The 11,624-nt window shown below is 33.6% G+C and overlaps 1 protein-coding gene across 2 annotated transcripts; it reads left to right on the top strand.

The window, feature by feature from the left end:
- Window positions 1–2,429: 2,429 nt before the first annotated feature.
- On the top strand, window positions 2,430–7,008 carry LOC126924780 (protein spaetzle-like). Of its 2 annotated transcripts, none has more exons than XM_050739618.1 (8): window positions 2,430–2,792; window positions 2,864–2,979; window positions 3,973–4,111; window positions 4,222–4,403; window positions 4,940–5,005; window positions 5,075–5,178; window positions 6,067–6,259; window positions 6,756–7,008. In XM_050739618.1, the coding sequence occupies exons 2-8, from the start codon at window positions 2,923–2,925 to the stop codon at window positions 6,798–6,800; spliced, it is 786 nt and encodes a 261-aa protein (XP_050595575.1). In that variant the 5' UTR covers window positions 2,430–2,792; window positions 2,864–2,922; the 3' UTR covers window positions 6,801–7,008. The 2 variants fall into 2 exon arrangements, with proteins under 2 accessions (XP_050595575.1, XP_050595574.1); XM_050739617.1 differs by having other exon boundaries at window positions 2,431–2,757.
- Window positions 7,009–11,624: the final 4,616 nt, after the last annotated feature.

Raw genomic sequence — 11,624 nt, 5'->3', positions numbered from 1 at the left:
ATAAAAAATAAGGATAGTGGGTTTTTTGTGATTCTATGCCTAATGTTACTGATGTTAGTTACTTCGTGGCCGTGATTTGACAGTTCGCATTTTAATTCGTCTAGATCGACTGAGTGATGGATATTGCGTAGCACCACTCGAAATGGTCTTTCTTGTTTGAGCTGGTATGTGTGGAATTTGGCGTTTAACGTTTTTAATAGCTTGGTTAACTTTCTATAGGCGTCTGGGTGGGACGGCAGTATTTTCACTTGGTTGTTGTTAATCTTTAGCTTGTAGTCTTCTTTGCTGATGTCTTTTTCGATAGTTTTAATCATTGACTGTATGTCGATTACGTCGTTAATGAATATCGGTGGGGGAGGGGGAATTCTTTGAGTATGGAGATTATTTACCTCTTCGGTTGTAATCATGGAGTCTTCCGTGGACTCCAGAATTGGGAATCTATTGTAGGTAGTCACTTGGCTGGCTGATGGTTTGGTTTGAATCTTGTTTACATTTGTCTTGGTCGGTTCGAGCTTTCGTTTTTTCGTGTGATGGTCATTTACCAGGATAGTTGCGTTGCCCTCTTGCCACGGGGGAGGAAACATGGCGGTGTTATAATTTTGCTCCGGGGAGCTTGTTGGAAATGATAGAGCCATCATCGAGCTAGTTAGTTCAGTGTGAAAGAACTAGTCGAGAGGCTGTTAACCCCTGGCTAGGTTAGTTGGATTTGCTTTCGTCAGCTGGGCGTCACGTGGAGTTTTGTGAACTTCACAGGGCACTGGACACACGTCTGCACGTCTCGGCACTCAGCAGCAACTGTGTTGTACGGTCAAAATAATGGGATTGACAAATAGGTACTTGATAAGGAATGAATATGGGCTTAAAATGATCGTCCATATTTTTGTTATTTCGGTGACTAGGGTTTCGCGGAATCCAATCCAGGCACTGCCAATTTGAGGATAGAAGGGAGTAACACTTGATATGGTCACTGTAAGTTGGTAGATACTGGCGACGATCACGAGATCCGCACTGTGATTGGTGCAGAATTGATCGAAAATCGGTAGTGCATCAGAGCAATAGAGCTTATGGAGGCCTAGGGATGTGCCGAGGGAATCAACAAAGAGATAGAGAGAGAAAGATATTTTTCTGTCAAAACTGTGGCTGTATGGCCATAAATCCATAACTATGCGACCACATAAACTTGTATTTTATTTCTTAAATTATCGAAAGATATTAAAGGTTTCTTTGATCACTTGTTTAAATCTTTTTGTGTAACTAAAAAAATACATGATAATAACACTAAAATCAATAAATAAAATCAAGACTGATTATTAATGGCACGGTAAAAACATCTACGGTAAAAAGATCTTAAGAAATAACACAATGAATATTTAAGAAATATTAAAACTGTTGAGAAGATTGAATTAAATACAGTACCTACGTTTTATTAAATGTAAAAATAATTTACTTTATATTTATTTATTATGAAACAATATTAGCTTTCTCATTTTTCCCTTTACTTGTTTTTTAATATTACTTATTGTTATAATATTCCCAATATAACAATATTTTATGTCAATATAGTACTTAGGAATTATATATTTATCAAGTCTCCTTTGTAATTTGCAAATGTTTCCTATGACATGTCTGGTCAAACATATTGAGAAATACTCTAGTATATGTACATTTAATGCCGAAATAAACAGGTAGAAATGATTCTATTCCTCGAAACTGACATCTTAGATATGCCGAACGTAGAAAGAACAAATCAAAGAGGAAAAAGATACTGAGAGTCGACGCGTTCAGGCTCTAAACGTTAAAGGCTCTAAAGCTGTTGAAGGCGATAAAGTGAGATTATTAATTCAAAATTCAAAATTTTTTATTTTTAATTTGTCTATGACCCATACAACTTTTACCAATATGTTTGTTACACCAAACACAATATAATTTGAATCATATTTGCTTACTTAATAAAAGATAATTAAATAAGTGATAATAAATATGAATAAATAAATATGATTCAAACTATATCGTGTTTGGTTTCATTTTACCCAGAAATATCTCAGAAATACCTTAGTAGAAGTTTAATTTAAAAAACGTCAAAAATAAAAAAGTTTCACTTTTGAATTATTATTTACATAAATTGTCTTAGCGATATCTGGCGTTGGATCATATTACAGTAATCGACCGTGATGGCCAGTCGAGCTCCATGATGCGTCGAGGGGAATCTCCTCCCAGTGGTGGGGATAACGATGATGCAATTATCCAGAGATTCTTTTTTGTCAATTATCGGAGGTTTCCGTATTTGATACGCTTTGTTATTTAATATATAAGAGGTATTATTATATATTATTAATATAATACTATAATATATAGAAGATATTATTGTGTATCTTATTTTCACAAGAGAAAAACTCGGAGTGGGAGAGAGAAGGGCGCAGTTACGACAACATATCTACCTCCCTGTTGATTCTCCTGGTACTGATTTGTCTATGCTTGCCATAAGCAAGCCCCTCCATTAGTATAAGCTCTATGATTGGATCTGATGCTTTTAGTACAGACTACACTATAAACTTTGATAGCCAACAGTAATCAAAAAGCTGAACGTGCTACTGGTTTCGTTACTCGACACTTGATTATCAGATATTGCTTACACTAGAGTCTGGTTGAATGATTAGACCGAACAGAAACAACTTGTTACGGCGAGCACAAGTTCATTTTAGTGTCGTTGGCAGTTATCCGAACTTCCAGCCGTTAATTCGGGGAGTATCAAGTGCAGTGTGTATCATCATTGGACACGCAAACATATATACGTATATCGAATAATACACAAAGTTGTCGAGCGAAATCAAACTCTCGTTAAAATTAAAGTATTGTATTTTAGGAAAAAAAAGGAAAAAGAAATCATTTCGGAAAAAGAGAAAAGCTTTTTGACAGTGTAAGATGAAGGAACATCACACCATAGTTTCCGTATTTAATGTTGCAATTGTCTTGTTGTTGGTAAGTAACATGAAAAAAACCTTAATAAATTGGGGTTAGGTTACGAACTACTTACAATAACTTTATACAAAGTTATTAGTTAACATATATATGTGTTTTCATACCTTCGTTATACTTCTTAACACAAATTTTTTTATAAAATCAGAAAGATGTTTTTATTATTAATAATTAATTAAAAAAATAATTTTATGTTGGTTCTGGAAGGTCTCATTGAATGATATTTGTTTTGGATAAAAAAACTTATGAATTTTAATGTCCTCGACCATTAGAAAAAATGTGTTTCTACAATGAATAATTAATAAAAAATAATGTTTTTCAAAGGCTAAAAGAATTGGGTCCTGAAATTTACGAATCTCTCGCTCTGATAGTTTAGATTGGATCTTAGTAATACTTTTCGTGATAGCTTCTAATTTTTTTGTTGTTGCATTCATTGAATCATTCTGAACTAGTGTCTATTAGTAGTGGAATAATGTCTCTCTGTTATTGACCAAATTTTTTAAGTTTGAAGAAAATACGAAAAAAAACACTGTTAGCGTGAATATATTTCTGTTCTAAACCTTAACTATAAAAAATTTTCGACATTCGAACCAAATAATCGTGATAAGCCGACTGAATTGGATAGTTAGATTACAAAGCTGTTGATTGAAACAATATATTGATTTGGCAAACTACTTTTACGACTTGAACTAGCGACCGTCTCTACAGTTTTAGCACACAGAAGTTTCAATAAATTTCAAAGTACAATTTGAATCATTCAATTTTTAAGTTTTAATGATTAATCAATATGAATGAAAATTTCTAAGGAATTAAGAAACAATAAATTATTCTTTTTTAAATTTTCTTTTGTCGCTGAAAATATTTGAAACTATGCATATAAATATAAATATAAGTATATTGTAGGAAAAAAGTGTTTCTCAAAAAAGGAAATCAGGTTTTCTGGGAATTCGTAGAGTCAGAAACATTACAAACTTAATGTATCTCATCTTTTGAAAGGTCTTCAACAGTGCCCACAGCGATTCTCGTCGATCGTATGAGGAACCCCGCGCCTCTTCATTAGGAAATTGGAAGTGGCCTCTAAATCAAAACAATGCAATGGAAGAAACCAGATCTTTGACGAAGATGAACACAGCTAGTTTGTTTCTTAACAAAATTAAAGATATTTTTCCTTTTTTATTTTTAGTTAGGGAAGAACATCAATACTTTATTTAACGTTTTCCCTTCTTTTTTCTTCAACAATATTAGAAAATGGTAACATCGCATTTCCTGATGATCATGCCGCATCGATACAACCGAGGGTGGGATCAGTAATACCTTCTTGTAAAGGACAGAGCTACTGTGAAGATGTTCCGAATTATCCTACGAATTTGGTGAAAGATATCATTGCCAGAAATCCACATCTTGTAAATTATACTTCTGTTGACATGGTTGGTATCCATTTTTGTAAAAGTATTTTCATTTTCTAATCGAAGATTATAGGAAAAAGACATGATAAGTACATATTTGTCGATTTTCTGATTTTAATGTTATCTTACGATAAAACAGGAGAATATTAATATGACATAACTGGAAATGAAAATGATCTGTTAATTTCAAAGATGTTAGTTTCTTTTAAATAGCTGTTAGGTTGACGAAGCTGTATAGAAACCAAAAGTATAACTATTATGTCAAAACAAATAATGTTTCAACATTATGAATAGAAATTAAAAAATTCTAATATTTTGCAAACTTTAAAATGGATTTAAAAAAAAGAAATATGTAAACCCACAAAAAATATAGAGAGAGTTTTAATAATAGGAGATTGACTGATAATTAATTGAATTTTAAAGCTGCTTTGCTGTAAAATAAATATAATAAATATGATTTATCATGTTCTTCAATTTTTTTCCGATACTAATTTGTCTTTTTCTAACACTTTTATCTTATCTTTTTCTTAAATCCTATAAATTATTTTTGCTTTCAGATAGATATGCTCAAACCCAGGCTAGGAGAAGATTCTGTTGAGACAGAATCGTTCTGTGCATCATCTGTAAGTATAATTTAGTATTCGATTTCTATCTGTATCTTCCATAACACAATAATTTCAAAATAATTTCAGGAGCATGTCGTCCTTCCAAAAACGGCGGAAAATATGAACAACGAGTGGAAGTATATTCTTAACAACGAAGAATTAAAACAGGGAGTACGCATAGAAAAATGCATGTAGGTATATATTTTGTTGCCTAGATGAAAGAAATGTTTCACTAACCCCTTTTCACTCTATTTCTTTCACGCCACAAAATGCTGACAGCTTCATATAATAATATGTATTTTACTACTACTACGTATATAGGAAGTAGAATATTATAACAGATTGAACGGCATAGACAACAATAATGGGAATACATAATTATTGAAAATCTTATTTTTGTCAATTTCATTATTGAATACCCTAGATCAGTGGTCCTCAATCTGAGATATGCGTATCCCCGAGGATAAAGACTTTAAGATTATGTCAGAATTTGATTGATTACTTATTACAATTTCAATAATTTTATAAGATTAAACATAGAAAAGATGTCTATATATGTTTTATTTTATTCTCACTATTATACTATAACTATACTTTTTCAGAGAGTACGCGAAGGATAAAAGTGTCTTGAACCAAATCAAGTTATTTTTATCGATACAAGAATGCTATGAAATTCAATGTATTAAAGCTTCTCATGCAAAACATACAATCAGTCACGAATGTTAATACTTTTAACACTAAAATTGTAAAACAATTTAACTTAAGATTAAGAAAAAGTAAAAAGAATAAAAAATACAATGTTTGAAAAGAGTGCATACACTTGTTATATTTGCATAAAATTATAAGTAAAATAGATTTAATATTATAATAATATCTTATAAGTCCACCGTAAACATTTGCATTCTTCTTAACATTGATAAAGTTCAAAGTTGTTAAAAATGTTAACTAAATTCGTAAAATTGATATAGGTTTCAGTAGACTTTAGTTACTGACTGGAGCTTTCATCACAAAATAAATCGATAATTAGGGAAAAATGCTTGCACTTTAAAAATGATCTTTAAACCATTTCTTTTTTATAGTAACGAAGGCCAACGCTGCAGCATAAAGTATGGCATACCAATGGGTTACGAAACCACATGTAAACAAAAGTTCGTTTATAATCAACTTCTAGGCCTAGAAGACGATGGTTCGGTTGCCTATCAGCATTTTCGGTTTCCATCTAGTTGCTGTTGTCACGTCAAATTCATCGGCACTTCGACACGAATTGGCGGAGTAAGTGATTTTAAAAACAAATCAACCAACACCAATTGATTTCATTAAAATCAATTAATCTTTATTTTTTATCGGAGAATATTATAATTGACAGGTAATTGTAGGATAATATACACAGCAATACACGATACAGCTACCATGTTAGATAAAAGATTGTGTGTACATATTAATAAAGCTTCTTAAAATGTTAATGGGAAGAAAACAGATTGCAGAAATTTTAATTCAAAGTTAATTTTTTGCATTTTAAGTTTTTGTTTGAGTAACAAATTTTACAAGATAATATTAGATAACATATAACTGAACAACTATAATTTAATTTCAACATAGACCAATTTTCAAAGGAGAGAATTATGTTCTTTTATATCTTTTATTGTATAGTCTTTTTTATTACCTCGACATACTAGATGCTACACATTAGAATATGAAATCAAATGGGATACTCTGTTATTGACACCTGAAGCATTACCACTACATAATTCGTTACTTATTGTTATAGAGATTTTCTTCTCCAGAGGACAATTCCAATAATCTGAAACATTAATGCAAAAAGTAGCATGGATCTTAATCATCAGACATTTATTATACGTTACCTTAAATGTTTTAATATAATTTATTCCATATAATATGAAAAATGACAGAAAGTATGAATACAAATATAACAAAATTTAAATATGGCGGCAAGACGAACGAGGAAGATATAATATATGTGAAGTAGGAAAAAACAATAAAAAGCAACAGTTCTTCAGAAATATGTCCTTAATCTTTTTATTTTATCAAAAACTGTATGAATAAATAAACCTTTTTAAAACATCAAATTTCCATTACATTTTGTATTCAATTGTTTGCAAAATAGGAATAGTTAAACTCTTATAAGTCAACTTTTTTCGCTTATGAGTGAAGCAATTGTAATTAATTGTAATTTTTACTTTGATGCAAAATTTAAGAATTAACAACTGTTATAAAGAGATAATATAGTAGCAACGCAATGTATACTAAATACTAATAATAGCAACTAATAAAACACAGTAGCACAGTATCATGCAGATAGAAGAATTTTGTGAAATATTCACAAGATGCGGGTCACTTCTGATTTCGACAATTTTTTAATATGATGTCAAGATTATCACTCTGAGTAGTGTTATGAAAGTTTTAGTTAATCCCTTCCCGTACTTTAGCGAGTCAAACTCAGTTAAGAGTCGCCGTTTATTAAAATGTTATTAACAAAACAGGTTTATAATACAATTTTTGTATTAATACAATATTTTGTATTTTGATACGATTTTTTTATTTATTTATTAAAATTCACAATTTGTCCAATTTGGACATTTGGTGGAATTTTTTAACAGTTAAATTAGCATGTTGGTGGCTACCCCCAGCGGGGTGCCATCCTCGTGTTTGTTAGGTTATGTCCTTTATAAGGTCTGCTGGGTGCTTCCTTTTTAGTCTTCTGTCCATGTTTATGGTTTTGTACGCTTCCGCAGCTAGCCGGTTTGGGTGTGTTGCTATTCTTGATTTGTATTTTTCTGAGTGTCTGCTAATTTCTTCCTTGACCGTTGTTATTCCCAAGTCCCTCCGTATGTCTTCGTTTCTGACGTACCAAGGACCGTTTACTATTGTTCTAAGGATTTTAGTCTGTATTACCTCTATTTTGTTTATATGGCTCATTGCTGCCGTCCCCCATAATGGTATTCCGTACGTCCAGATTGGTTTTATGATCGTTTTATATATTTTTAATTTATTTTCTATGCTTAATTTGGATTTTCGGCTTGTTAGTCAATGCACCTGTCTCCTTGTTTTCTGTATTTTTTCTACTATTAATTTGATATGTAGTTTCCATGTGAGTTGTATATCTAAGTGGAGTCCTAGGTATTTGACATGCTTAGTTTGTGTTATATGCGTGCCGTTCAATAGGATGTTTGGTGGTATCTTTTTTCGTAGCGTGAATGTAATATGGTTGCATTTATTGGGGTTTGCTTTTATTTGTTTTTCTTGTAGCCAATTTTCTATTTTTATGATATGTTCTTGTAGTATTTTGACTGCCGTTTCTGGGTTAGTATGCCTGATTAGTATAGCTGTGTCGTCCGCGAATGTCAATACTGTGCTGTTGGTAGTTGTTGGTATGTTCGCCGTGTATAATGTGTATAGTATTGGGCCTAGGACGCTTCCTTGTGGTACCCCGGCCTTGATGTCTTTAACTTGAGAATGTGTGTCCTTGATTTTTATTGCGAAGGTTCTGCTGTTTAGGTAGGATTTTATTAATTGGTGTATTTGCTCCGGGAATTGTTTCCTAATTGTTTGTAGTAGACTTTCATGGTTAATTTTATCGAATGCTTTCTCTATGTCTATAAAGAGGGCTCTATGTCTATAAACAGTATTCCTTGTTTTCTAGTGCTACTATTATTTCGTTTATAAGCCTGTGCATTTGCTCTATCGTGGAGTGTTTGTTTCTGAAACCAAATTGGTGATCCGGTATTAGTTTTTTTGTCTCTATTATTGTTTTTATCCGGCAATATATTATTTTTTCCAGTATTTTGGAAAATACTGGAAGCAGAGATATTGGTCTGTAAGATGCAGTTTGATGCGGGTCTTTGCCTGGTTTATGTAACATTTTGATCTGAGCTAATTTCCATGGTTTGGGGAAGTATTGAATTCTTAGAATTGCATTGAATATTATTGTCATAAGTCTTATTGCTTTTGGCGGAAGGTTTTTCAAGATTTTACCATTGATTAGGTCGATACCTGGCGCTTTGTTGTTTTTTGTTTTATCAATTATGTTTCTAATTTCTTGTGCTGATGTTTTAGGTATGGTGTATTCCTTATCGGTTGTGGTAATAGTGGTTTGTGGATCCTCCTCCTTATGACTTTTGAGGTTGCTGTTGTTGATAATGTGTGGTGTGAATGTGTTGCAGAGGTGGTTGGAGAATTCTTCGGCTTGTTCTTCGTTGCTTCTTGCCCATGTGTTATCTGCTTTTCTGATTGCCGGGACGGGTATTATTGGCTTCCTTATTTTTTTCGTGGCTTTCCATAGTGAGTAGTTGGTGTTCTCGTGTGTGGAGAGTGTCCCTATGAACTTTGCGAATTCGTTATCGTTGTGCTCCTTTATTTTGTTTTTTATTTCCTTTGCAAGTTTGTTTAAGTGTTTTTTGTTTTCTCCGGTTCTGTATTTTTGCCATTTTCCTTTTGCTTTTCCTTTTTCTTTGATTTTGTCGAGTATTTCTTGCGGGATTGTTATTGTTTGTCTGCTGGTTGATTCGGGTGTAGTGGTTGTCCTTGCTGCTTCTTGAATAGTTGCTGTCAATGTTGCTACTGCCTGTTCTATGTGTTCAGGAGTTTTTAACAGGATGTTGCAGTTTATTTTGCTTTCTATTATTTCTTTGAAAGTTTGCCATTTGGTGGTTTTATTGCATAGTGTTTCTGGTTTGCTATAGTGTATTGGTTTGTTTCTGTATTCAATTATTATGGGTGTATGATCGGAGCTGAGCTCGAGGTCGGGTGTTATTTTTAGTTTATTTGTGTTTAGTCCCCTTGTAACTGCAAAGTCCAGAAGATCTGGTTTTTTGATCAGGTCAGTCGGCCAATGTGTCGGTGTTCCTGTGGATAATATATTGAGGTTATTATTTCTAATGTATTTTTCCAGTGTTCTGCCTCGAGGTGTAGTGTTTCTTGATCCCCATAGCGTGTGCTTTGAGTTGTAGTCTCCCGCTGCGATGTACTTGTCTCCTAGATGCTGGAAGTATTCTTCCCACATTTGTGATGTTATTTTGTTTCGCGGAGGCATATATATTGCTGACAACTAGATGTAGTTGCTGCTAGTGTGAACTGTAACGGTGGTTGCTTGTAAATATTCCTTATTAACTTGGCTGTGTAGATAATGTTTGATATCGTTTCTGACTATCACTGCTGTCCCTCCGTGAGCTTTTCCTGAGGTGTGTTTGGTATCATATATGGTGTAGTATGGTATTTTCAAGTAGCTTTTTGTAGTGAAGTGTGTTTCTGAGACAAGTAGTATGTCTATATTGTTATTGTATATGAATGTTTTAATTTCGAGGGCCCGTTATTGTAGGCCGTTTGAGTTCCAGGCTGCTATTTTTAGATGTTTTTATTTTTTATTTTTTTATGTCTGTCCGTTTTTATTTTTTGCATAGCTTAGACCACCAATGGTGTTGGTGCTGATAGGTTTGGTGTTTGTTGCTTGCTCTGTACTTGGAATTATTTCAGGTTTTGTGCTGTCCTGTTGGGCTTGTGTGTTAGTGATTGTCCTGCTTCGTAGGGGCGGGAACAGTTTACGTTGTAATTGTTTTCTTACTTCACATCCTTTATAGCTGGCTGGGTGGTTTCCGTTACAGTTGTAGCATTTAACCTCCTCAATTTTTCCCGTGGATGGGCAGTGTGTCGTGAGATGATTTTTTGCGCATTTAACGCATGCCGGGGTTCTATTACAATAGTTTTTGGTGTGTCCGTATTGTTGGCACCTTATGCATTGTGGGATTTCTTTTTTATGTCTGGGTGTCTGCACTTTTACTATTGTGTTTAGTAATTTTTCTATATCGTATATTTTTTTGTTGTTGTTTTTTGGTTTTAGTTCAACTAGGAATAGCGGTAATGGTTGTTTGGTATCGTATTTGTTGATGTTATTAATTGACCTTACCTGGTGTCCGATTTTTGCCAGTTCTTCACTTATTTTTCCGGTATTTGTTTTTGGGTGTAGTCCCCTGATTACTGCTTTGTAGCTTTTGTCGGTTTTGAGCTGAAAAGTGTGATATGCTGCGTTTTTTTCCTTTAGTGATCTTGTAATTTTTCTGAACATTTCTGGGGTGTTGGTTTGCACTTTAACCTGGTCTATTTTTATCTGTTTGATGATATAGTTGTCTTTCCCTGCGATGTTGTTTAGTAGTTCGATGAGGAGGTCAATTATTTTTGCGTCTATGTATATCGGTGGTGCTTTGGGAGTACGGTCTGTCGGACTTTCCGTCGGGTCCGTTGCTGCCTCTTCTGGCAGTGCGTTGAATGGATTGTGCAGCTTGATATCTTGTAGCCGTTGTTCTTTTTACCTTCCGTTACCTTCCGTTTCTTGCTGGAGGTTGCCACCGTCCAGCTTTCTTCCTGGTGTATTGGTATGTTTTGTTCCCCGTCGGATTGTGTTGTTTCCATAATATCATCATTTTTCTCTACATATGTAGAGTCTGTAGCTTTATATATGAAAAATGTTTCACCGGAGTTAATTATTTTTATTGGTGGAATCTGCATGATTCCACGTTTTGTCTATTTTTGGCTTTAACTTTGTCCCTTTCTCTTCTCTCTTGCCGCACTTTCCCTGGAGCACTGTTTCGCACGTCCGTTTAGGTCGCCTGCCCAGGCGAAACTC

This window comes from Bombus affinis, chromosome 15, assembly GCF_024516045.1.
Source record: "Bombus affinis isolate iyBomAffi1 chromosome 15, iyBomAffi1.2, whole genome shotgun sequence".
In the NCBI taxonomy this organism is placed as follows: Eukaryota; Metazoa; Arthropoda; class Insecta; order Hymenoptera; family Apidae; genus Bombus; species Bombus affinis.
Note: the sequence above shows the minus strand (reverse complement) of the source record. Positions and strands in the feature narration are given on the sequence as shown.